This window comes from Mauremys mutica, chromosome 3 (assembly GCF_020497125.1).
Source record: "Mauremys mutica isolate MM-2020 ecotype Southern chromosome 3, ASM2049712v1, whole genome shotgun sequence".
Taxonomy (NCBI): Eukaryota; Metazoa; Chordata; order Testudines; family Geoemydidae; genus Mauremys; species Mauremys mutica.
The window spans coordinates 56081225-56105658 of NC_059074.1; the positions used below are offsets into that span (position 1 = coordinate 56081225).

The window sequence follows — 24434 nt, forward strand, 5'->3', positions numbered from 1 at the left end:
GCCACCCCACCCAAGATGACTGCTGGAAACAGCTAAGACTGAACTAGGGGAAAGAGCTGAACCCAGGCTGGAAGGGTGTCTGGCCTGTGATGACTATTAGAACCACATTTAGGGTTAGAATTTGCATGTAACCAGTTGTTTTAGTTTATTAAGCTTAGTTTGCGTGCTCTGTTTTATTTTCTTAGTAATCTGCCTTGTTCTGACTGCTACCTCCTTAAACTACTTAAAATACACCTATAACAGTTAATAAATTTATTTCTGGGTTATAATATAACCCAGTTTATGTGATTTCTAACTGAGGGGGCGAGAAGTTGCATACACTCTCCTCTACACTGAGGGAAGAGGCAAATTTCATATAATGTTTTACTCCGGGGGAAGGGGGAGAAAAGAGACGGACATCTGGGTGCTGTGGAAGCCCCTTAAGCTGAGCCTTCCCAGAGTGGATCTCTGTCTCTCTGTGTAGCTGGGAATGGCCCTGCCTGTGTGCTTGGCTGGAAAGGGATAGATGGGGTGGGGGGCAGGAGGAATAGCTCAGTTGTTTGAGCATTGGCTCAGGGTTGTGAGTTCAAGCCTGAGGAGCCCATTTAGGGAACTGGGGTAAAAATCTGTCTGTGGATTGGTCCTGCTTTGAGCAGGAGATTGAACTAGATGATCTCCTGAGATCCCTTCCAACCCTAATACTATTCTATGATTCTATAAATATATTGCCTCTATATAAATCCATGGCACGCCCACATCTTGAATAGTACCAGGTAAAAGGGGGCTGAGGCTGGCAGAATAGTCTGACTCAGTGGCATCCCAGCACACCAGGTGACCTCCCAGGGAATCCAGTCTGTCACAACAGGCTCTTTCATCTAGCAAAGAAAGGTATACCATCATCTAATGGCCAAAAGTTGAAGCTAGACAAATTCAGACTGGAAATAAGGTCTTAAAAAAAAAACCAACCCACAACTAACAGTGAGGGTAATTAACCACTGGAACATATTTATCAAGGGCTGTGGTGGAATCTCCATCATTGGCCATTTTTTAAAGTGAAAGGTATGCTTGAGGAATTATTTCGGGGACGTTCTGTGTTATACAGGAGATCAGACTAGATATCACAATGGTCCCTTCTGGCATTGGGACCTTTGAATCTATGGGGAAAAAAGAATGAGAAAAAAAATGGGGGAAACATGCGTTTTCTATTTGTCTTTGCATCTGAGAGATGCAAAAGGCATTTGTGACCTTCTGCTTCTGGGAGAGATTATTTTTTGGCAATTCTATATGAAAAATTGGCTACTTGCAAGGCAGGAATTCTGTGAAAAAAAATAGTATAAGATTGTGTAATTAGCAACCATCCGTGCATATGTACAAGAGGTTTGCATTTAGGTCATACAGGCATTTCTTAATTTCTAGCTTGAGACTACAAACTAAAAATGTAGTACTGGAGATCCATATTTGTCTCAGGGACTATCAGATTGGAGCTATCTACTGAATTCCTAAGAGTCAAGTTAAACACTCAAATATTAGGAAGTGCCACTTACGGATGCCTCTTCAAACTTAATTCTGTCCTTCTGAATACATGCTGTTTGATTATATTTTAGTCTAACTTTCAATTGCCCAACTTTGCTACCTAAATATGTAAAATAACTATGTTAAAATATATACACAAAATTGTCAAACAATTAAAGTTATGGAAACATTAAAGTTAAGATAATCATCAATAAACTGCTTTTTACTTTGTGAAATTTCATACTGCTGGACTAAGCAAGATAAGTGCAATGAAGTGATGACTAGCAAGCAGCACATACAAAGCACAGAGCATTAGTAACCATTTACTAGCATAGAATACAATGGGCTTAACCCACGTGTACCTAGACAACCCTATTTTCAGAAACCTCAATTGCCGCAGTTTCCATAAAGGATTTCTTTCATGAACCTTCAGTTTGCCAAAATTGTGCAGGTACTTGCTGCTTATTTCTTGCTTTGCAGTTTGACCTTTATGTTGGCTATTACTAAAATTTGGATCTGATCATATGTCAGCCTCCTGAAAGTTAATGAAAGCTGCTGACCTCTGCATGGTCAGTGTGACTTCTTGTGAACTTTCCAAGTTTCATCAGGGTTGAAGTTGCATTGCTGAAGGTTAAATGAATTGGTCCAAAAGGGCTTATGTGACTTGAAGCAGTGGTGAGGGATGCTGTTAAGGTCTTGGTGGATGGGCAAATAGTTTCCTACAATCCTCTGGAATTCCTGAAGTGTTGTGGCATTGAAATTAACTTTGAAATATCTTTCTAATTTGTATGGAGATGTTATGGAGTTATGTTTCAAATCATTGTTGTTATCCTTCAAAACAGTCACTGCATTCCATCTTGAAAACAGATCAACTTTCTGGGTGCGCTTAACTTTTTTGGGGGTGGGTGGGATCAGGGGTGTAGGAATTTCCCACATGTGGTGAAGGAAGAAGATGAAAGCCCTAAGTGTGAACAGAGAAGCTGCTGCACTTCCCAAAGGAGGCACTGAACTGGGGTTCGTGATGCAGTGCAGACCCTTTTCTTGCATAGGAAGTCTGTATCCAATAGCAGCAAGGAGTTTTTAGCAGAGCTCACATTAGTCAGACAGCCAGGATTACCAAGCAGTGGAGGCCATACAAGTAGATATGTACGCAAGAGAAATGCCTATTTCTTGATCACCTTGACCGATTGGTCCTTCAGCCCTCATACAGATTGCACTGATCACAATACAACTTCTCTTTTCCTGGCCTTCCTTCTCCATGTGCAGCCATGCCTTTTCACGAAAAAAAATCTTCCTCTCTCTTTGGAGGTCGGCAGAGTGGTAATTTCAGTTCCCGTTGGTACCACTCAGCAACAGCTGCAGTCCATCAATTGTCAGTGAGCCTAGCAATATGCCCAGCCCATCACATTTTACTGTACTTGCTTTCAACAAAAACATCCTGTACTTCACTCTGCTGTCTGTTCACTTCATTGGGACTTGGTAGCAGATTGAAATCCCCAGAATTCTTCTTTCCATCACTTTCTCCGTGACAGACAGTTGTTGCTCCTCTATCTTCATCAGTGCCCATGTTTTGCTGCTGTACAATGTTGCCTGCAGTCCTATTGAGTTGAAGAGGTTGGTGCGTGTTACCTTGTTGATTTTTCTTTGGAGAATATCCTTGATAGAGTTGAATGTGTGCTAACCAGCTTTCTTTCTTCTTCTTCCTGCCTATTATCTACTATATATGCATTAATCCAAAATAATGCAGCAGAAATGTATTAATCCACAGGCATGTTACAAGGTGGTCATTGTATTAGGAATAATATTCACTTTGCAGTAGATACAGTGCTGTTGGCTGACTCAGAAGATGTGATAAATTAGTGGAGATTATGAACATGATAAAGAGTATGATCTACATTTGTCTGTGGGCAAGACAAACACACTATGATGGTATACAAGGATCCTGAGAAAACATGCAAGATTCTAGTGAATGACAGCCATATAGCAACTGAAAATTATTGATAATTAGAAAGCATCATTACAGCAGATGATCAGACACTGCAAGCAACAGCAAAAAATGTTCTGGAAGAATAAATGTCTGATGAGAAGTGATATAAATATAAAGATTAAGAATTCTGACTCGTAAACTTAAATTTGATCTGTGTTAAATTATGGCTGTAAAATATGGACATTCAAACAATCAATAAAGAAACAATACTTTGAATTATGGTATTGCAGAAGAAGTCTGAAAATATCATGGATAGACTACTTAACCAACTAAAGAGTATTGGGGAGGACTTAACTCAAAAAACATTACAAGATCCTAAAAAAAGAAGATTTGATCTGCAGGGCACATTTTAAGGGATTCATCATGCAATGCATTTTTATAGGCACTGGAAGCGAAAGTTGACGGCTGATGAACAAAAGGCAGAAAACGAAGATTTTGGATGGACAATGCAATATCCTGGATGGATCAAAAGGACTATTTATCCACAAAGATTAGTCCAGGACCATATAGAATTGGCTACTATGGTTGCAACCATCCAGTAATGGAGATGACACAAAAGAGAAAAAAAAAAAAAAAAAAAAAAGATACCTACAGTAGGAAAACTAGACAATTATAAAATAGTTGTCATTGCTAGGATTAAATATTCCACCTACATGTATTATATTTTCCCACTGAAAATTACGAAGAATACTATAACTGAATTCTCATACTGATCTCCACTTAAAAGCATTTTAAGAACTAAAATGGACTTCATGTAGGATACACTTTAACTGTGCAGTTTTTCATATGTGAAGGGGGACGGGGAAGTCTGCCTTATTCTACGGTCACTTTGGCTCATTGCTAATGCTAATGATAAGACTGCTGTATAAACACTGGTATTCACAAGCTGATTTTTAAAAGAAAAACTATAATTGATTAAACTTCTGCAATATCTGTGCAGCGGAACTGTGATTCTGAAACCTCTTACCTCCAACCTTTTTTTTTTTTTAAACCAGTACATATGGGAAGACATTGTAAAGACCATAAAATCTGATCTCTGTGCATCTCCTTTGCTACCTAGTAATTCCTCAAAGGAAAGAGATCTAGAACTTTTTACTATTAAATTCACCCACTACTGGCATAAACAGACAGAATTCCATTTTAGTTAACCAAGTTACACTAGCAGTAAACTTGGTTCATTTTTCCACCAGAAGACTAGTTATAGAACTGGTGGCCACCATAAACCAGACAACTTGGATGCAGTTGCAGGATCCCGTGTGTTTTAGGCCTCCAGAGTCTGAACAGACACCAAGTACTGTCCCTGCCTTGAGGTCTCTAGGTACACCCTTTGGGATTCTAGATAAAGGATCTCCACCCCTCCAGAGAGCGGAGATCATGTGACCCACTACCCACTCACTGAAACCAATGCTGACCCCTCAAACTCCTCCCACAGCTTTAATTCCTTTGTGGGGAGTTCTGAGAGAAGGTGAGAACCTTCTGGGTTTACTTCAAGGAGGGAAAACATGGTGGGTGTGAACGCTACCACATGCAACACACAGTCTTTGAAGGGGACTTTAACACTAAAGACATTTCCCTGCCACAGTTTCCTCACCACTCCAGAGCATCTTTTGGGGTAGGGTCAGGATGATCCAGGGCCCTTCTGTTTCAGTACACGGCTTGGGTTCTGAAACATGGAGTCTTCTCCTGCAGTTTGCCCACTGTGACCTTGGCCAGTCTGTTCTTTCCTTCTTCTACCTAACTTTCCATCACCCTCCCTCCCCCAAGCAGGGGCGGCTCTACAAATTTGGCTGCCCCAAGCAGTCATGCCCGGGAGGCGCCCCCGAGCCGTGGGAGCAGCGGACCTCCCGCGGGCATGACTGCAGAGGGTCCACTGGTCGCTCGGCTGGACCTCCCGCAGCTGCGGGCGGTTCGCTGGTCCGGCGGCTCCGGTTGAGCTGCCGCAGTCATGCCTGCGGGAGGTCCACTGGAGCCGCCGGGCGAGCGTCCCCTCCGCAGTCATGCCTGCGGCAGGTCCGCTGCTCCCGGGGCTCCGGTGGACCTCCCGCAGGCAAGACTGCGGCAGGTCCGCCGGCCCAGCCTGCCGCCTCCCCGGGAAAGGGCCGCCCCAGGCGGGTGCTTGCCCCGCTGGGCTCTGGAGCCGGCCCTGCCCCCAAGAGTCTTTTTTAAAGCTGCTCCTGCTCAATCACCTTTGTCTTTGTCCTGCTTGAAGGATTTCTACACTCTTCACTTCCCCCCACCTCTGTTCAAACAAGATGAGGAAGTAATCTTCTCAGTACTTAAACACAAAGTCTTAGGATATTTATTGTCAGATCAAAGCACAGTCATTAAAGTTACAAACTCCTGATTGTTCTGTCTGGTATGTACTTGTTGCAAGACCAGTCAAGCAATTGTGTATACACTTCATAAGGGCTTTCCATGATACAGTAGTTTCATAACCAGAATCATAAATTGTACTGACAGATGCCTCAAAATTGTCACATCATACTAGATGTTTTCCTTGCCTACTTACTCGTTTAGACTAGCCAGGTCACACAAGTCAAAGATAAAGTGACAGTTCATTCATAAATGCACATGTTATAGCTATTTAGATATAGCACAATAGAATCAGGGTCTTCTACTATTTGTGTAAGCCAACAAGACAGAAATACCAAAGTAACTTTTATCAAAAAATATTTGCCTCAAACTTAGCAACAATCTTAAAAGATTCAGTTACAATTTCTGTCCTTCGAGAAATAAAGAATGAGAAAACCAACTACAAACACCCTTGAACTATGTAGGGTATCTCACCTTTTTCCTTTCCTCTCCACCACCTTCAGTGACTCAGAGCAACCATGAGGGTATAACACTTTCGAAACAGGATAAGCAGTCTCAGTTTGCTTTCCAATCCCAAAGTGACACATTATTAACAAGCAAGCTATTTTAGAACATACATCAATCAGTTGACTTAATGATGCCCGGTGAACATCTTAAAACTATCACACTTGAATACAGGTAACCAAGCATTCTGCCAGCACTGGTTTCATCATATGTATTGGATACGTACAAGAAGCCATTATGAGGTTTGATAAGGTAGCATGATCTTTAGCATGATTAGCACACTAACACCCAGGGGTACCATTTGAGAATGCTTAAGTTCTATTTTCAAGATGGACTTAGACACATGGTTAGTTCTGAAAAATTTACCTCAGATCTGTATTATTGTGTCTTCAGTTCACAGCAACTCCATTTCAGTAGCACTGTCTGGCCAGTCTAGCCAACTGAGTACAGAAATCTGAGTTTTAAACAGCTAAGCATGAAAGTATTGATGGAATCAAAGATTTGCAGGGTTATGAGATAAGAAAAGAGCTAGCTCTCAAATGCTTGGTGGCAGCCTTACCAGTTGATGATGTATGACCCAAATGGGTCAGATAGGACTCACTGCATAGCTCTAAGTTTTGGTCATGAGCTAAATATAGTATCCCAACCTTTAGTAGCTGTCAAGTGGTTTCTCATCTGCTGAGCATTTGAAGATTGCAACCTCTTCAGGTTATAAATTTTGGCACAGATCTATGCTCTTGTAACCTCTAGACTGTGTTACTGGCATACATTTTAGCAGGGTATGATAGAATATACCCATGCTCACACTGTACTCGCTATTGCAATAATATTTGTACAAAGTATGCCATGTCAGAGATTTAAAAATTCAATTTGCGGATCACTATTATCATGGTAAAATGTACATAGCAGCATTATATGTGAAGTTATAAACATAAGCTGAGATCACAACAAAGTAGGTCTTCCAGATAAGTCTAGGGAGTAGCCAAACCAGTTCCTCAGGGACAAAGAACAAGCTGACACCTCAGCCAAGTATAAACACGACTGATGCACCATTACCAGCTAAGTGGCCGTTCTTTGGCAGGAAAGGGGGCAGGGGCAAAAATCTACATCTTCGCAAAACAACAGCATGGAGTTTCCTTCCACACAGACTGCCTGTCACTTTCTCCCATCTGGAAATGCTTCTCCGGGGTGTGGGAGGGGGTGGGGGGTAGCAGGACTATAAAAAAGAAGGGGCAGACAGACACACCCTGGCCATCACATTCACTACACCTGAAGAGACAAGGGAAGCAGCTGTTGGATTCTGGGGGAGGGGTTCTGACATAAAGACTTTGGTCAGTAAGACTGCTGAAAGCATGTGGTGAGAAAATCTGGATCTGAATCTGATATAGATTGTTAAATTAGGCACCAATAAACATTTCTGACTTTTATGCCTCATTACTTATACCTACTTAAAAATCTTTGTAATTCATAATAAACCTTTTTTGTTTTATTTTATCTAATCCACTGTGTTTAAACTTAAGTGTCTGAATAATTGTTTAAAATAATAAGAAGTTTGTTATTCCTTTAAGGGAATATGCCATAATATAGTTGCACTGTCCAAGAGAGGGCTGGGCAGTACACAACATACATTTTTGGGGTGAAGATCCAGGACTTGAGGTGTGCTGGGGTCACCCTGCAGCATAACCAAGGTTAGTAAGAGCCAAGGTGTGGCTATCTGAAGCACACACGGACATATCTGGAAGTGATTAACATGCTGGAGGCTGTTTACGAGCAGTCCAGATTGGAGGCTACAGTAAAAGCACTGTAAAAGGCACCCCAGGTTAGAGGGCAGGGTACAGCTACTCAGCCTAACTTGTACCCCAATAGGTCACACAGGGGCCTTCCTTTGAAAACCCTCTTGTAATTTAGAGGTAATGCAAAACACAAAGTCACAGCCTCAAGGGCCTTCAGGCACATGAACCACACTCCACTGCTTCTTACCACATATTTCTGTTAAAACTTTAAATATTGGACCAATATGGAGCTACTCTGTTGTCCCCACTTCGGGGCAAAAGTGTTTACTAGATCACTATATAATCTCAAGATTATATAAAGTAGGATCTTCATGGAGATGGTCTTGCAACTATAAAATGCTCTTCCCCAAGATATACATAGTAGTATGCCTATAACATCATGGCAGGAGAACTAGAAAGTATATTTCCATTTTGGTTATTTGATGGGAGTGCTGTTGTATATGATTCACGGAAAGTGATCCTTTTCCCCTCATGAATTTTAAAAATTCTCTTTGCAAGCTTTTCCCAATTTCTATTTATCCATGTTAAATTTGTATTCTGGTAGGCACAGGAAATCTTAAGGGTCGCTTGGTTTTCCTTCCTCAACAGGATATAAAGAGTCCATGAAGATCAAAACATTAAGTTAAAAAATATGAGATATTAAAGTGAGGAATTCCATTAATTTCACTATTGTGTCTTTCCTCACAATTTCTTTCAAAGTCTCACAACCAGGGCCTCATACCATGAATCACTTCACAAACAAGAATGATGAGGCTATTCATCAGCAGCATCACTAGCATTTGACTGGAGCATTAACATAGAACTTTGCTGTCATTGCACCGTATACCAAACTTTACGAGCATTACATGTTATGACAAAGGGTACCCTAGTTTGGAAGAAGCTTCAGGTTGTTAATTTTGGAGCCTAGACCTCATGTATCTGCTATTTTACAAGATGCATAAACTCATTTGTTAAGTCATATTTCATGGAAATTTGCTAAATATTGGTATGAGTCTTATGAACGCTATTACATTTTCTTGTACTCTGAGAGCACATCAGGAAAATGGTCAAATGTGATTTGACCATCTATGTTTTTATACTATGTGCATATATTTTGCTAGAAATGATGTATTACTGTTGAATTCAGTATAGGCAAAAGTTACAAAAAGTGCATTATTTCCTTAGCAATCTGACTAAATGCAAAATAGCAAAAGAAAAACAATACATCTAATGCAATATGTAAATCTCTACCACCATCTGGAGGTAAAACTGTGCTATGACATTAAAAATGTGTACATTAAATTGAGGTAGTATCAACTTTATTACACTTCAAAGCAGATGATACCTATAGGCTAATGCTATCATGTAGCAAAGTTTGAAAAGGTAGCGCTAAGCCTCCATTTTAAGTAGTGCTGAACTTTCCTCAGAAATCACTTAATGTTGTTTCTCATTACTTATTCTTTGCTGAGTATAAAGAATTAGTTCTTCAAAGATACTAATAAAGTCTGTTATGCAGTTTGAAATCTCAACACTATTTGAATTAAATATTTGTAATTTTATGTGCTAGGTATTCCGTTAAATTCACAAACTAGGGTTTTATATGCCATTATTGCAGTCCAGTAGATCTGAAGGTTTTCGCATTCATGTACGGTTAACAGAAATTTTTGCTTTGCCAAACCTGAAAAAAACTGATCAAACAATAAAACTAAGTGAAAACAGTATCCTACACAATAGTTTCCTTGTGAAATTAAAGTGCATCCAATTAAGTCACTACAATTTTTAGATCTACTATGGCTTACCCAGTAAGATAACTGACAGATGAGAAAACACTATTTTTACAGTTTGAAAAATGCTGTTCTAAATAAACTATGGGTCAGGCCTCCTAACGGAAGCACAAGTGTGCGCTTTTTTTTTTTTTTTTTGGAAGGAGGACGGGACTCTGGTTGTCAGCCCTGGGTGACTGGAGCTCATGCAGAAGGGCCATGCACACCCAGGAGGCAGTGATAAAGAGGACAGCTGGAGCTCCACCACCTGGGCTCAAGCTCTCCTTCCTTGTTTTGAGTTGTTAGGTTCCACTTTAATGCAAAGTGCGATTATACATTTACCAGGTATATTTGTACTAGTGTCATTGCCCAGCAGAAAGACTTACAATTCAATGAAAATTTAGCACAATTCATTGCAACGTATCTTCAAGAGTATTCTCTCCCTCAAGAAATTCAGTCTTAAAATTAGATGTTTTAATATTGGTCTTTAAAAAGAGACCACACAAATTTTGCCCAGACCACAGAAAACAAATTTGAGTTTCACTATTCTTACATATTAAAGACTAAACACATGCATGATTAATCCTTAAAATTAAGGGATGTGCTGGATGCCCTTCCCGCAGCACCCACTGACCTAGAGCGGCGAACCGCGGCCAATGGGAGCCGCGATCGGCCAAACCTGCGGATGCAGCAGGTAAACAAACCGGCCCGGCCCACCAGGGGCTTTCCCTAAACAAGTGGCGGACTGGCTTTGAGAACCACTGATCTAGACCATCCCTGACAAGTGTTTGTTTCTTTGGTTTTGAATAGTGAGTTCAACACAATGCTAGGATAGTTATTTTCACTAAAACTTTGTGCTAGATAACGTTATACATTATTCCAATATTTTATTTAGAAAGAAGGACAGATTGCGGAGATGGATCCAACACTTTCTATAAAATTTAGATTTCAAAAGCAACAGAAAGCACATTTTAAAAAAGTTTAGAAGTTGATCTAATATGGTTTTCTTGCTTTCATTTTGTTTAGGCTCATCACCCTTATACTCCATTATGCTCATTTACAGAAGTAAATACAGTCCTCAGGCAGTAGCTGAACAGTGAATGGTCTTGCAAACCATAGGCATTACAATATAAAAACAAAATTGCACTGAGTTATGTACAGTAGAAAAACTTCACATTACCTTAATTGTAAGAAACTTTGACATATCATGCTACATGCTAAAAAAGTGACAAGAGTAGGGCCCCAAAACAAATCCCTAAGGAACTCATTAATGTCTATCCTATGAATGTGTATTAACAATAGTCCACATTGTGTATTATAGGTCCATATGCCAAAACTCATTAGCCAAGTTTTAAGCATTTTGTCATTGGGACGGTGATGGGAACGATAAGCCCACATGCAGAAGCCTCCAGGATTGCATTTTAATAATCAAACTGCAATTTTAATTTACAAAAAGGGAAAAAAGTCTACAAAAGCTTTGACTGTAGACCAGGGGTCAGCAACCTTTCAGAAGTGGTGTGCTGAGTCTTCATTTATTCACGCTAATTTAAGGTTTTGCGTGCCAGCAACACATTTTAATGTTTTTAGAAGGTCTCTTTCTATAAGTCTATAATATATAACTAAATTATTGCTGTATGTCAAGTAAATAAGTTTTTTAAAATGTTTAAGAAGCACCATTTAAAATTAAATTAAAATGCAGAGCCCCCTGGACTGGTGGCCAGGACCCGGGCAGTATGAGTGCCACTGAAAATCGGCACGCGTGCCATAGGTTGTCTACCCCTGCTGTAGACAGAACTAATGTTTATCTCAGCATGAGTTTTCAGTTTAGTTATAACCCCCTGAAAATTAGCTTACAATACAATATTTTAATTAAAAAGTATCAACATATGATCCAGTCACTGTAGAAAATCCTAATTTTAGAAGCAGTTTTAAAAATACTCACTGTAATATCCATATAGTACCGTGTCCTCAATTTGTCTTGTGACATTAGCATCAGCCCACTCCTAGGAAGATTGAAGGGGGGAAATTATGTAACACTTATTTCACAAAAGTGACACTTTCAATCCATATAATACATTTTAATCCTAAATATTTTGTGATTGTCAAGTGTATGAACTGGGAAGCATGGGATTTTGTTCTTGGTGCCTTACAGGAATTCAATCAATTGAATTCTTACAGCTCTGGAAGAACAATTTGAACAGACTCAGACTTACAATTCTGAATACAAAAAGCACAGATATGGTAAAAAGGCTGCATAGATACCATTCTGCATTACTGAGGCATTTATGTAGGCCCTAGTTATTAATATTTGTTTTGATGATTGAATTACATAATATCCTTGCATCTAAATACCACATATAACGGACAGCACAGAACAACTCTTGACTCAAAATTAAAGAAAAAACATCAAGATAAAAAGATTGATTTATAATTGAAAACTTGATATCAAAGAGCATGTTCATTATATATCTGTCAGGTATCTACCATAGTACACTTTTAGAGCCATATTTATATGGTAATAATGAGTAATTTTGCAGGAAAGACAGATAGACCGACCGACCGCACTGGCTACTTAACCTTCAATTTAAAAGTAAATGGAATGTATTATTGTTGAATGTTGAAAAAAATATGTTCAAATATGTGGTAAGCCCTTTATATTTTAAAAACTTTTTAAATAAGATGCTGAATATAAAAACTAGGTATGAGAACTGACTCAAAACCTGCTTAAGAAGCCATAGTATATTGACCATGTAGGCAGAGTAGGCTAACTTCTCACATTCTGGCTTGGTCTACCCTACACAGTTAGGTTGATGTAAGGCAACTTACATAGCCCTAGTTATGTCAGTGTACACGCTACAGCCTTCTCCCACTGATGTAAGTGCCCTACTACACCGACATAACTCCACCTTCATGTGAGGCACTTATGTCGGTGTAGTTAGGGAGAGGAGGTGTCCGTATTGACACTGCCTTACTTACCTTGGCTGTCTTGTCAATTTCACAGCTCCATGCTGGATGGACAAGAAAGCTGGGCAGCTAAAGTACAGCTGCTCCAGGCTCCCCACTCCTAACTGGGCTGCTGCCTGGATGCTCCCTGCTCAGGGAGCCAAGAAGCCTGGGTGGCAGCTACCTCCGCACCTCCAGCTGGGAGCGGGGAGGCGAGAAACCTGGGAGGCAGCTAGGCTCCCAGTGTGGAGCTGTGTGGACCTGAGCGCCCCCACACTGCCCCTCTTCAGTCAGTGGAAGTCCTCACCAGGAGTGCATGCACTACCGACAGAAGGAGGGTAGTATGGACATCAACCACTGCAGTAATTACTGTGGGGGCTATAAGTTAACCAAACATAGGTCGACTTAGGGCTATAGCGTAGACATGCCCTTAGACTCTTCCTTCACTCCTAAACATAGGCATACGACTACCACCTAACTGTGCATGTTATAGATAGTATTTCCTACTCAAGAAAGTCTAAGATACATTTAGAGATTCATACCAATGGCTAAAGCCTGGTCTACACAGGTTTTATATCGGTATAAATATTTGTTAGGGGTTGTGATTTTTTCCCACCAAAATAGTTAAATAGGTAGAACACCTAGTGTGGATGCAGTTATATGACTATAAAGATGCCTTTTATTAGCACAGCTTACTTCCTCTTTCCTTACGGGAATAACATGTACTGGTATAAACACCTTTATACCCATAAAACTAATCCATACTAGGGATTATACTGCTTTAACTGTAGTAGTATAGTCAAATGGTACAATGTGTGTGTTTGTCAAGCCCTAAGAATTATAACAAGATAGACCTAAGATATCTAAAACCCACACTTCTGGGAATAAAAATCCTCAATTTCATCAACCCCTGCACAAACAGTCAATGTTCCAAAATTTGAGTTTCAGGTAGGCTTGTTTATTAAATTTTCAGTTTTCCGCAGTAAGTTATCATTTACAGAGACCTTACTCATGTTATAGGTTAGTAGTTATACAAAAAGGATTAAGATAGTCTGTGTATTAGTCTCTCTAAGCAAGGATCTTCTTGACATCTATTTGTCAAATAGAAACATCTATCCCACATTGTGTACTATTTACAAATCTGAAAGTTCACAGCAAGTCAAAACAAACTTCACATTAAGTTCATTATCTCACAATCATAACCAAGTTTGGGGCAGGATCCAATTACCACATGCTAGCCAATGACCCTTTATACTCTTACCCATTCTCCTCCCCAGATGTTAGAGAATAAGAACCTTTTACACATGCCACAAAGCTTAACAGATATGGGTTCTGGCAGATCAAATAAGGAAAGCACATTCCTGAGTTAAGTGCTTCTCATGGAGGCAATAAAATGGAGAGTTTAGGGTGGAAAAAATCCTAATGTGCCCAACAAATGCTGGAGCAGGAATTTCTAAGCATCATGGCAGAGATAGGATTTTGGGACTGATTTTATATAAAGAGAATAAAAAAGTACTTAATTTTGACAGAAAAGTTCTCATGCATAGTTTGCTTTTTCAAATAGCAAGTATTAAAAATGAATGCACTCCTTTTAATTAATTATGTGCTCTTAAGGGAAATGAAGAGTTAACTTAAACATATGGTCACAGTGAAGCACTTCTCTGGCCTCATGAAAGTCTTAAAAGGGGATATGAAAAAGGTCTTGTCAAAAGTAATGCAAACGTATGTCAAAAGAAAATATGAAATAAGGTCACAATAGCAAGCACCAAGTCATCCAGGTGCTGATTAGCCACAAACAAGTGCAATTTTAGCCATCAGTTAACGGTATTCAAAAATCCTGAAGGAGAGGTAACCAGGAATTAAGATGACAGCAACAGAATCATGCCACTGTTAGAAAGATATTCCAGTTTGGCATCTACGTTCTACCAGATAATCTCCATATGTAGCAGCTGAGTTCTCTGCTAAAGGAGAGCAACAGGGAGGATAGCAGCAACTTGAGATGTACCAACAACAGCAGGAGACAACAGAAAGTTTGCTTTGTCAATTTAATTATTTAAAAAATGCATGTACAGGAACAAAGGTATATTCTATAGAGAAGATTACATGTACAGTACAATGCAAGTTACTAGTAATTAAAAACTGTGTCTATTATTTCTATTTCCTTTAAAATTCCATTGTCCTATGATAAAGTAATACAATTTACCAGTCCCTCTTCTGCTTACAAAGAATGTTTTGGTGAATTAAGCTTTTTTTAAAAAAAACAAAAAACAAAAAAAGACAACTAAAAGTTGTACTTGGATTTTAAGAAATTGTCAGTCATTTAACATTCCCCTCACCCAGCTTCTTATCCCATTATCTATCAATGCCAGAATCTGTTAACTTTTAAGACACAGTGAAAGGTTCATTTATTCACTAAGGAACCATTTCTTCTCCCATTGGCTTCTATGGCAAAAAAAGGAAGCAACTTTAACCAAAGCAGGTTCAGGTTACAAAGGCTTTTCTTTTAGGGGACGGTGCAAATCTAGTTTTGGTATAGTTAATGTGCGGGTAATACATTTAGTTTGACTGTCAGATATGCATTTTATAAACAAAAAATGCTTTTTATTTTTGGAATGCAGATGGTTTGGGATTAAGGGATATTGAACTAAATCCATATACACAATACCCATTTTCTCAGACCACCAAAACTGCGAAGGAGTATTATGAAGACAAGGGTGTGGGACACAGAAAAACTATCGTATAAACTCGTTCATTAGCCTGTTTGTTTATAAGCCAACCCCCCAAGATGGATAGGTAAAAATAGCAAAAACTGTATAACCCTTTCATAAGCAGACCCTATATTTCAGGGGTTGGCAAACTCTGGCTCCTGGCCCATTAGGGTAGAGCCGCTAGCAGGCCTGGACGTTTTGTTTACCTGGAGCATCTGCAGGCATGGAGCCCCTCAGCTCCCTTTTGCCGTGGTTTGCCGTTTCCAGCCAATAGGAGCTGCAGACTTTGAGGGGCTCCATGCCTGCAGATGTTCCAGGTAAACAAAACGACAATGTATTAGATATTCAATTCAATGATTCCATAGAGTTTAAAATCATCAAATTTTGGTGTAGACCCATTTATAAGCCGACCCCCGCTCTTTGATGCGTCACTTTTTTACCAAAAATATTCGGCTTATGAACGAGTATATATGGCAGTTAGTATTTTTTGAAACCAAAAATTATGGAAAACTGAGGACATGACATGGGACAGTTTATGAGCTGCTAATTCCAAAGAAAAAGCCAGTTTTACAATAAAATGATCTTGAACATCTTCAACTGGTTTAAGTTTTATGCCAGAATTACTTCGATTATTTTATATGAAAATCTGATTTTCATATAATCAAACCATAATTTCAGATACTATAACTGTATTAAGGCCACATTTTTACACGTTTTGTTCTAGAGTTTTGAAGATGAATGGTTTGTTAGAAATGGGATGATGGGTACAGAGGCAAGGAAAATCTAAGGAAGTGTTTTTCCTTTTCAAGGTAAGGACTACAAGAACATGTCTGAAGGAAGAAGCAGAGCAGAAGAAAACTGTTTTGTCTATTCTTAATTAGAATCCATATGCACAAAGGTGGAAGATTTTTCCCATTGGGAGAACCTTAACTGAAAATGTTCATGTCAGTTTAAAATCTCAACATTAATTATACATTCTTTGTGCGGATAAGTTATCTGATTCACCAAAGAAACAGTAGCATGGATGCAAGCTGTCCACCCTGTAAATGTGTAAAGCATCTGACTTAACCTTTGAAGTGATTACCCATAATGCCCATATCAATGTATGCAAGAGCATGTGTTCTTTGAGATAAAAAAAATAAATGGTAGACATATGGAAAGGCAGTGTACAAAAGCAATCTTTGTAGTGGGGGGAAATTATTTAAGTCACAATTAAAACTGGTGATTTAAATCACTAAATCAGCAAGCAGGAAACCATGATTTAAATAGCTGATTTTAACCATGTTTTTTATTTGGTTATTTTCCAAAGAACTGGTTAATAACCATTAAAACATGTTGAATTGCTAAATTTGTGCGTCTGTAGTGCCATAAGGAAGATGTTTCTGTTGATGTAGTTAATTCATCTCTCAGAGAGGCCATAGCTAGGTCAACAAAAGAATTCTTCCATCAAATGTACCCATGTCTATACCAAGGGTTAGTTCAAACTAACTACGATGCTCAGGGAACAACGTTCTTCATAGCCCTGAGCGAGGTAGCTAAGTCGATCTAAATTTTAAGTGTGGAGCAGACCTTGGACTGAGAGCTCATTTGGACAGATACATGTTGTTCTGTTCCTTGGGTATATTTATAATATTATACAAAAATATAAATAATTATTTTATAGTATGAACTACAGAAAATCTTTAGGAGTCTCTCCTCGTTTCTATTTATGCAGTGTTAAAATGAATAAACCCTCCAGCACCTAGACAAGACTATTCTTGTGTATGTTATTAAAAAGTTGGTAATATTAATATTTTAATGAGAGAACAGCAGGTTTACATTGCAAAGTTATGAGGATGAAATCTATTTTAGAAGTAAATGACATTAGTTTGCAATGCTAGTATTCTTCCAAGACAAAAATTCCAGCAATGAAATAAGGCATTAAAATATGACATAGTTTGATAGCTCAGAATGAAGAGATAACGAAAAGGGAGGGGGAAGACATATGGTAAAGCAGTTTTGGCAACATATTTTTACTGAATGCCAATAGCTAAGCAGTTCATACCTTAAATGTGCCATTTTGATTTTTCATATATGAAACCAGAAAAATGTCCACTGGAAGAAGTGCTGATGTGATAAGTGCAATTGCCAATGCAAAAATAGCTGTTATAGTAGAAATTACTTCACTTTCTCGTCGACTCTGGTACTTGCGCACATAAACCCAGCAAAAAGCCAGAATAGCCTGAAATAGAAAAGAAAAGATAGATACCATAATGCAGCTCAGCACAAGAATATCAGAAATGGCACTCAAGTTAAACTGTGGGTATGGCTACACTTGCAGATGTACAGCACTGGGAGTTAAACCTGTCTTCGTACAGCTAAGTAGGGAAAGCGCTGCAGTCTGTCCACACTGACAGCTACCAGCGCACTGTCATGGCCACATTTGCAGCATCTGCAGCGGCATTGGGAGCGGTGCATTGTGGGCACCTATCCCAGCATTCAAGTGGCTGCAACGTGCTTTTCAAAAAGGGGGAGGGGGTGGAGTGTGACAGGGAGGGTGGGGCAGAGAGTGAGTGGATTTTTGGAGCCGACATTGTGTCACGCCCTGCCTTGCAAGTTCCGACCCTCTCCCCTACCCCTCTCTCTCTCTCTCTCACTGAAAGCAAACAGCAGATGTTTGGTTTTTTCCTCACAGACCAGATAAGCAGCCGCTCCGAAACGGACCATCCCCCTCCCGCCCGCCGCGCTGCTTTTCTTCTCAAGCCCCCTCCCTCCCCCTCTCTTCAAGCAAACACTAGCTGTGGGCGTTCCAAAGCTATACTCTTTATTCCTCTCAGGGAGGTGGAGTACAAGCAGTGCTGTAGCCACGGAGATACAGCGCTGTATGTGCCTTGCCAGTGTGGATAAGGAGTGAGTTACAGCGCTATAAAGCCACCAACAGCGCTGTAACTCTCAAGTGTAGCCAAGGCCTGTATTTCTATTCTATATAGATACTTAAACTGCTCTCACCACCATAATATCAGAACATCTTCTGGCTGTGCATTAAACATGACTAACATCGGCTAGAAGTAGGATTACCACCTTTGAAATGCAAAAAATATGGCACATATACCCCCACAAGACAAGCCCGATGCAACCCCAAGCACAAAGCAACTCAACAACCCCCTTCAACAGCCACTTATAGTATTTAGAGAGAACACATACAAATAAGATTGATAACATCACACATCTCACTCTTGCATGGCTCAAACATCCCTCCTCCCCCACACACAAACACAGTGCATTTGCATGTTGGTAGGTAGACAGCAGCTGGATTTTCAATAGGTTTTGATATATTATCAGTTAAACTACATAAGTGGGAACACTGCAGCATCTTTAGCTGGACAGAAAAAACTTTTAACATTAGATATCCCAGTGTATTGTGATAATACTACTAATCTTTAGACCCATGCAAAAAAACCCTTGCAGAGTAAAGTATTTTTCTGGCAACCGGCAAATCCATAAAAATACCAGACAACCAAATGTTAGCCATATGGTAGCCCAAACCATGGGTAGTTTGTTCTCTCTCCCCCCCAAAGGAAGATAGCCTACTATTGCGGCTACCTTTCACTCCATCAGCTCAAGTGGCAAAGGCCTGTGCTCAGGATCTGATGGCCACTATGGTTCCAGTTTCTCTCTGTCTTTTTTTAAGTTATGAAATTACACCCAAGATGACCAGCAATACGACTGCAAAGTCAGGCACTTGGAAGTTCGGACGTGCCAGAATTAGGGCTGCTGTGAAACCTCAGTTCAGCGCTTTAGGGTACAGTCTGTAACTACATGACCACACGCTGCTTTGCCACAGGACCCCTGCACAGCCCGCCTCCGCTGGCTGCCCCCAAAGGAACCAGAGACCCCAAGGGGAGGCGTGCAGGAGCGTGGTCGGTAGCCCCAGAGCCTAAGGAGTAGGGGACGGGCGGAGAGCTCTGTTACCCCCCTCAGTGGGGGGGGGGGGCAGTTACTTAACCCCGGAGACAGCAAGGAGGGAAGGGCCTGCGGGAGCCGTTGGCCCGGGCACTAGGGGCGTGGTTGAGAAGCACATGCTGCGAGGGTCCACGAGTGGGCGGGGAGCGCTCGTTACCCCGGTCACCAAGCACCCGAGGAGGGGGCACCGTGTGGTAACCCGATCCCGCCAAAGCCTGTACGGGAGGGAAGGAAGAGCCTGCGGCCCCGCAGAGCCAGGGCGGCCAGCCCGGGAAAGGGGAAGAAGCTCCACTGGAGCCGCGCCGCCTCCTCCTACCAGCAGCGAGAGGCCGAAAAGGCACCAGCCCGTGAGCAGCTCCGAAGAGGCCGCCGCCATCTTCACTTCCGGCAACAGCGGCAGCACCACTCCCTTCCCCGGGGAGGAGCCATTTAAAGGGGCGGGGGCCCGCTTAGTTACTATGGAAACCGCTAAACAACTCAGGGCGCACAAACGTAGCGTTTCTAGTGGCGCGAGCTGTACGTCATTAAGCCAACAGCCAATGAAGAGGGGGCGGCGCTCTGTCCGCGCGCTCTTCGGGAGATGGCAGATGTTCTCCCTTTGCGTAGTCCCAGCCGCTGAGCCCCACCCTCGGCAGAAGCCCCGGCAGCCCCTCTGGCCCTGCTCCGCAGTAGAAGCCGCCGAGCCCGGGAATCACCTCCCCACCGGCCTCGTCCCCAGAGGCAATGGACGTTCATTTATATCTTCCACCCAGCGAAGCAAATTACTCCCGAGGGCGTTGTGCACCAAAAATAAAAATTCTGCAAATAATATTTTAAAATGTTGCAGATGTTATTGGTCAAATAAATGTGGAGGCCCTAGCATGGCGGGGGGGTGGGGAGCACAGGCCACTGGCTGCACAGAGGTGGGCGATCACTGTGCAGCTCCCCCAGGACATGAACTCAGCAGTGAGGCTGCACCCAACCCAGACACAGTGCAAGGTCTGAGCCTGCCCCAGAAATACCCACGGCCAGTGCAACCACTAGGTGAACTAGGCGGTCGCCTAGGGCACCAACTGGTTGGGGGGTGTCAAAAAGCAGTACCCTGGCTCGACAGGGAAGAGCTGCCTTCCTGAGGCACCAGAGAGCCAAAGCATCAGCTTGTAGGGATAGGGAGCTTCACCCATGGAGGAGCCAGTGCAGTGGGGGTAGCAGCCCTGCAAAGGTGGCAGCACCGCTAGCGGGGAGCAGCCGCACCCCCTGCCCCTCCTGGCCAGTGGCAGCGGCGGTTCACACTCCCGGGAGCTGCAGAGCCTGAGCATGGTGAGGGGGGAGCCAGGGGGCACATGGGGGCTGCTGGGCTGCAGCCCGGGCAGGCGTGCCCCCTGGCTCCCCCCTCACCATGCTCGGGTTCTGCGGCTTCCGGCCGTGTGAGCCGCTGCTGCCCCTCCCGGAGCAGGCTCAGGGCCCCGTGCCCCAGCGGTGATGGCTCACATGCCCAGGAGTCGCAGAGCCCAAGCGCAGCGAGAGGGAAGCCGGGGGGCGCATGGTGGCTGCTGCCCGAATGCATCTGCTGCAGCCTGCAGGAGCCCCCAGGGCGGGCGCCGGGCTGCAGCCTGCACAGGAGGGATGGGGAACGCGGCTGACCCCGCTAGCAGAGCCGCCGCCTTTACAGGGCTGCTGCCCCCCTGCACTGTGCCAGCTGCTCCATGGCTGGGGCTTGCCATCACCACAAGCGGGACGCTCTGGCTCTCCGGTGCCTCCAGAAGGCGGCTCTGAGCTGCTGCAGCAGCCCAAGCCCGGCAAAGACAGCGAGTGGACTCGGGGTGGAGTGGGGAGGGCTCATGGCGGGGCTGTGCACCCTCCAGGGGAGTTCAGGAGGTGGGGAGGGAGGAACCTGGTCTGGGGAGCAGCCGTTGGGCACGGCTGGCCCCTGCGTATGGCTGGCCCCTGTGGTTTATAAAGGCTCGTTGGAACTTGCCCATCAATGAACCGATGTGCAAGGAGGGCGGGGGAGTGCAAGGTGGAAGTTTCACCTAGGGCGCAAAATATCCTTGCACCGGCCCTGGAAATACCCCAGGACCCTGCCCCTCCATGCAAGGTGCACCAGGTGTGAGCAGGCAGGCTCAGCAAGGCAGGATCCAAATGTGGAGGGGCTTATTGTCAGGGGATCCAGGTGTGGGTTGAGAGAGTTCTGTGTGGGGTAATCTGTGTACAGGCAGCTCAGTGGAGGATCCAGGTGCAGGGGGAATCTCAATGCACAGGGTTTTGTTGGGGGGTTCTGGGTGCAATGGTAATGGGGCTCTGCAGGAGGGTCCAGGTGAAGGTGTTGGGGCTCAGCGGGAGTGAGGGTGTTTGGGTGGAGGAGGCTCAGCGGGGGGTCCAGATGCTGTGGGAGTGGGGCTCAGTGGGGTGGGGACTCAGGTGCAGCTGATTGGGTTCAGTGGGGTGGGGATCTGGGTGCAGGTGGCTTGTTGGGGTGGTCCAGGTTTAGGGCTCATCTGAGTGCAGGGGGAGGTGGGGGGTCTGGATGCATAGGGATTGAGCGGATGGGGGAGCAGCTCCCTGTACAGGGATCCCTCCCCCTGCAGCTGAGTGATGGGTGCAGGAAGCAGGTAGGGGGAGTTTGCAGAGCTTCCTGCAGCTGGGGAAGAAGTCTAGGGGTGGGGCTGACTCAGCCCCAGATAGCATGCAAGGGAAAAGAAAGTCCCTTCCTCCCTAGCCTAGGCCGGACTAAGATCCGAGTCGGGTGCAAAATAGGAGCCACCAGTCGGGTCTTCCCCAGTCCCACTGCCTGCCCCACAGTGATTTACCTCTCTGTTGGATGCCCTGGGCACCTAAAACATACTGCCGGGTCGTATGACCGCTCTTGTGGCTTTCTTTTGCGTACCCATCCGAAAGTCATTTTTTCTGCAGGGAAGCAAAGAATTCTGTGGGGGACATAAATTCTGCACATGCACAGTGGTGCAGTATTCCACCAGGAGCAACAAATTGACCAGAGTAGGAGGAAGACAGCATAGCATCTGCACAAGCAAGAGGGGAGAAAAACTTTATCTGGCAATACACTTCAAAGGAATACACTTCAAATGTTCACTGGATTATAAAAGAAAGAGAGAGAATTCCTTACCTATCCTTCACTTTGGGGACATAGGGAACAGCAATTTCTAAGCTTATGAACCACCCCAACAAGCCACCTGCACCCAGATCCTCTTAGCCTGAAGGTCAGGAGCTGTTGATACTTTCCCATAAGTGACAAACTGTTTTAGGCAAAGATATAGCTTGCAAGAATTAAGTTCTAAGCACTAGAACTTTATATATATCTATATATATATAGATATATATAGATATATATAGATATATATATCTCCACACCAGCATCCTAGAGCAGCAATTCTCAAGTGGGAGCCTCCCCGGTTTTAGGGGTCTGCAGGGCTGAAGCCCTGAGCCCCAGCGCCCCCCACAGGACTGAAGCCCCGAGCTTGGTGCCCCCGCAGGACTAAAGCTCAGAGCCCTGGTGCCACCTAGGGGGCCATGGACCCCCACTTGAGAGTGGCTATTGGTGCAGTTTTGAACTTCTTGTCATTTTTATATTCGTGCAACTCTTCAATGACTATCAACTGTTAAGCAGGAGCTTACAACTTTTATGCATCTGTATTATACTGTATTGTGTGATACTCTACAGTCCTCAGAGCAGACTTTCTTCTTCTAAACAGCACTGAGCACACTGTTGTCCAATAAATAAATAATAGCAAACAGGAATAGAGTTGGCCCATCTGAAGAAGTACTAAACTATGCCATTCCTTCCTAATGGTGCAGTCTGAGAAAACCTTGTGGGACTGCCACTAAAACTTACAAGCATCAGACTCCAGTCCTAGCAGAGTATAGAGACATCATTTCCATATCTGGCAGCCTTCTAGCTTTGGGTTGGTGAATTTAGTACTTGAAGCTGTGAGATATATTTGTGTGTCAATTAATCCTATTAAAACATTCATTTTAGAAACTTCTGAAAACCCATAGATTCTGCCAAGCTATCTCCAACATTAGTAACTATAACACTCCTTTGTGTTCACCTTCACAGCACTTGTTCACACTGTTTGCATCATTTTATTGCCAGTGCTTAGAGTCAAGTGAGTTGCACAGGGATGAAGACCTGACCAAACCAAAGGAGAGAGCTGTGGGGTGATGATTCCTGGTGAAGGGGCATATTAATAACAATTTCCACTTGCCTTATCCAGAGATAGGGAGAGCAAATGAAGCAAAGGAGAATGCATAAGAGGAGAGACATAAAACAGGAAAAAGAGAAGGAAACGGATAAATAATGGGTAGCTGAAAAGAAAGGAGCTACACAACATGAAGAAGACAAACAAAGATAACAGGATAAAGGGAAAAGAGAAATCATGGGTTAAGAAGTACTAGACGAGATGAGAGGGGGGAAAAAGAGGCAAAAGAAATAGGATGGTGGAGGGAAAAGAAGAGGAAATATATCCCCCAGACAACAGGTGGAAGAGAAAAACAAGAAAAAAGTCAAAATGAAAGAAACAAGATAAGCATTAATTAAGCCAATTCATACATTCAGAAGTGTAGGAGCTTTTGGGGATAAGAGAGGCTCAAGCACCTGAGAAAGAAGAATGTAATGACACTTTGGTTTCTGCTTTAGAAAAAATGTCCTGGGAAGAGTGCCCTGGACTTAAACCATAAGGAGTCATCTTTGGTCACAAGATGCCAGTGTGTAAGTATCTTCTTCCCATAACTCAAATTCTTTGCCTGAACAAAATAACTAGTAAGAAATGAAAGAGGAGACCATGGGTTCAATTCCCAATAGCAAAATATATCCAGTAACTGATTCCTTTAGACATATATAAAAAGCAGATTGTTGATTAAACATCTCCAAAACATTCACCTCCATACAGCTATAAGTTTTTGTATGTACGTTTTGTAAAAGTACATGAATGTAGTCAATATTAGTAAGGCCTATAACTGAAAATCAAAATTCTGTGATAAACAGTCAGATTCTTCAGCAGGCAACTGTATGTAC

At 42.7% G+C, this 24434-nt stretch overlaps 1 protein-coding gene across 2 annotated transcripts in view; it reads right to left on the reverse strand.

The window, feature by feature from the left end:
• The window catches only part of LMBRD1 (LMBR1 domain containing 1), a 220264-nt gene extending 200421 nt beyond the window's left edge, over positions 1 to 19843 (reverse strand). For both annotated transcript variants that reach the window (XM_045011303.1, XM_045011302.1), the window contains exons 1-3: positions 19740 to 19843; positions 17526 to 17702; positions 11773 to 11833 (exon numbers count right to left, since the gene is read on the reverse strand). In XM_045011303.1, the coding sequence (XP_044867238.1) occupies positions 11773 to 11833; positions 17526 to 17702; positions 19740 to 19799 (298 nt within the window). In that variant the 5' untranslated portion in view covers positions 19800 to 19843. The remainder of the gene's footprint in view (positions 1 to 11772; positions 11834 to 17525; positions 17703 to 19739) is intronic.
• Between the last annotated feature and the right edge of the window lie 4591 nt (positions 19844 to 24434).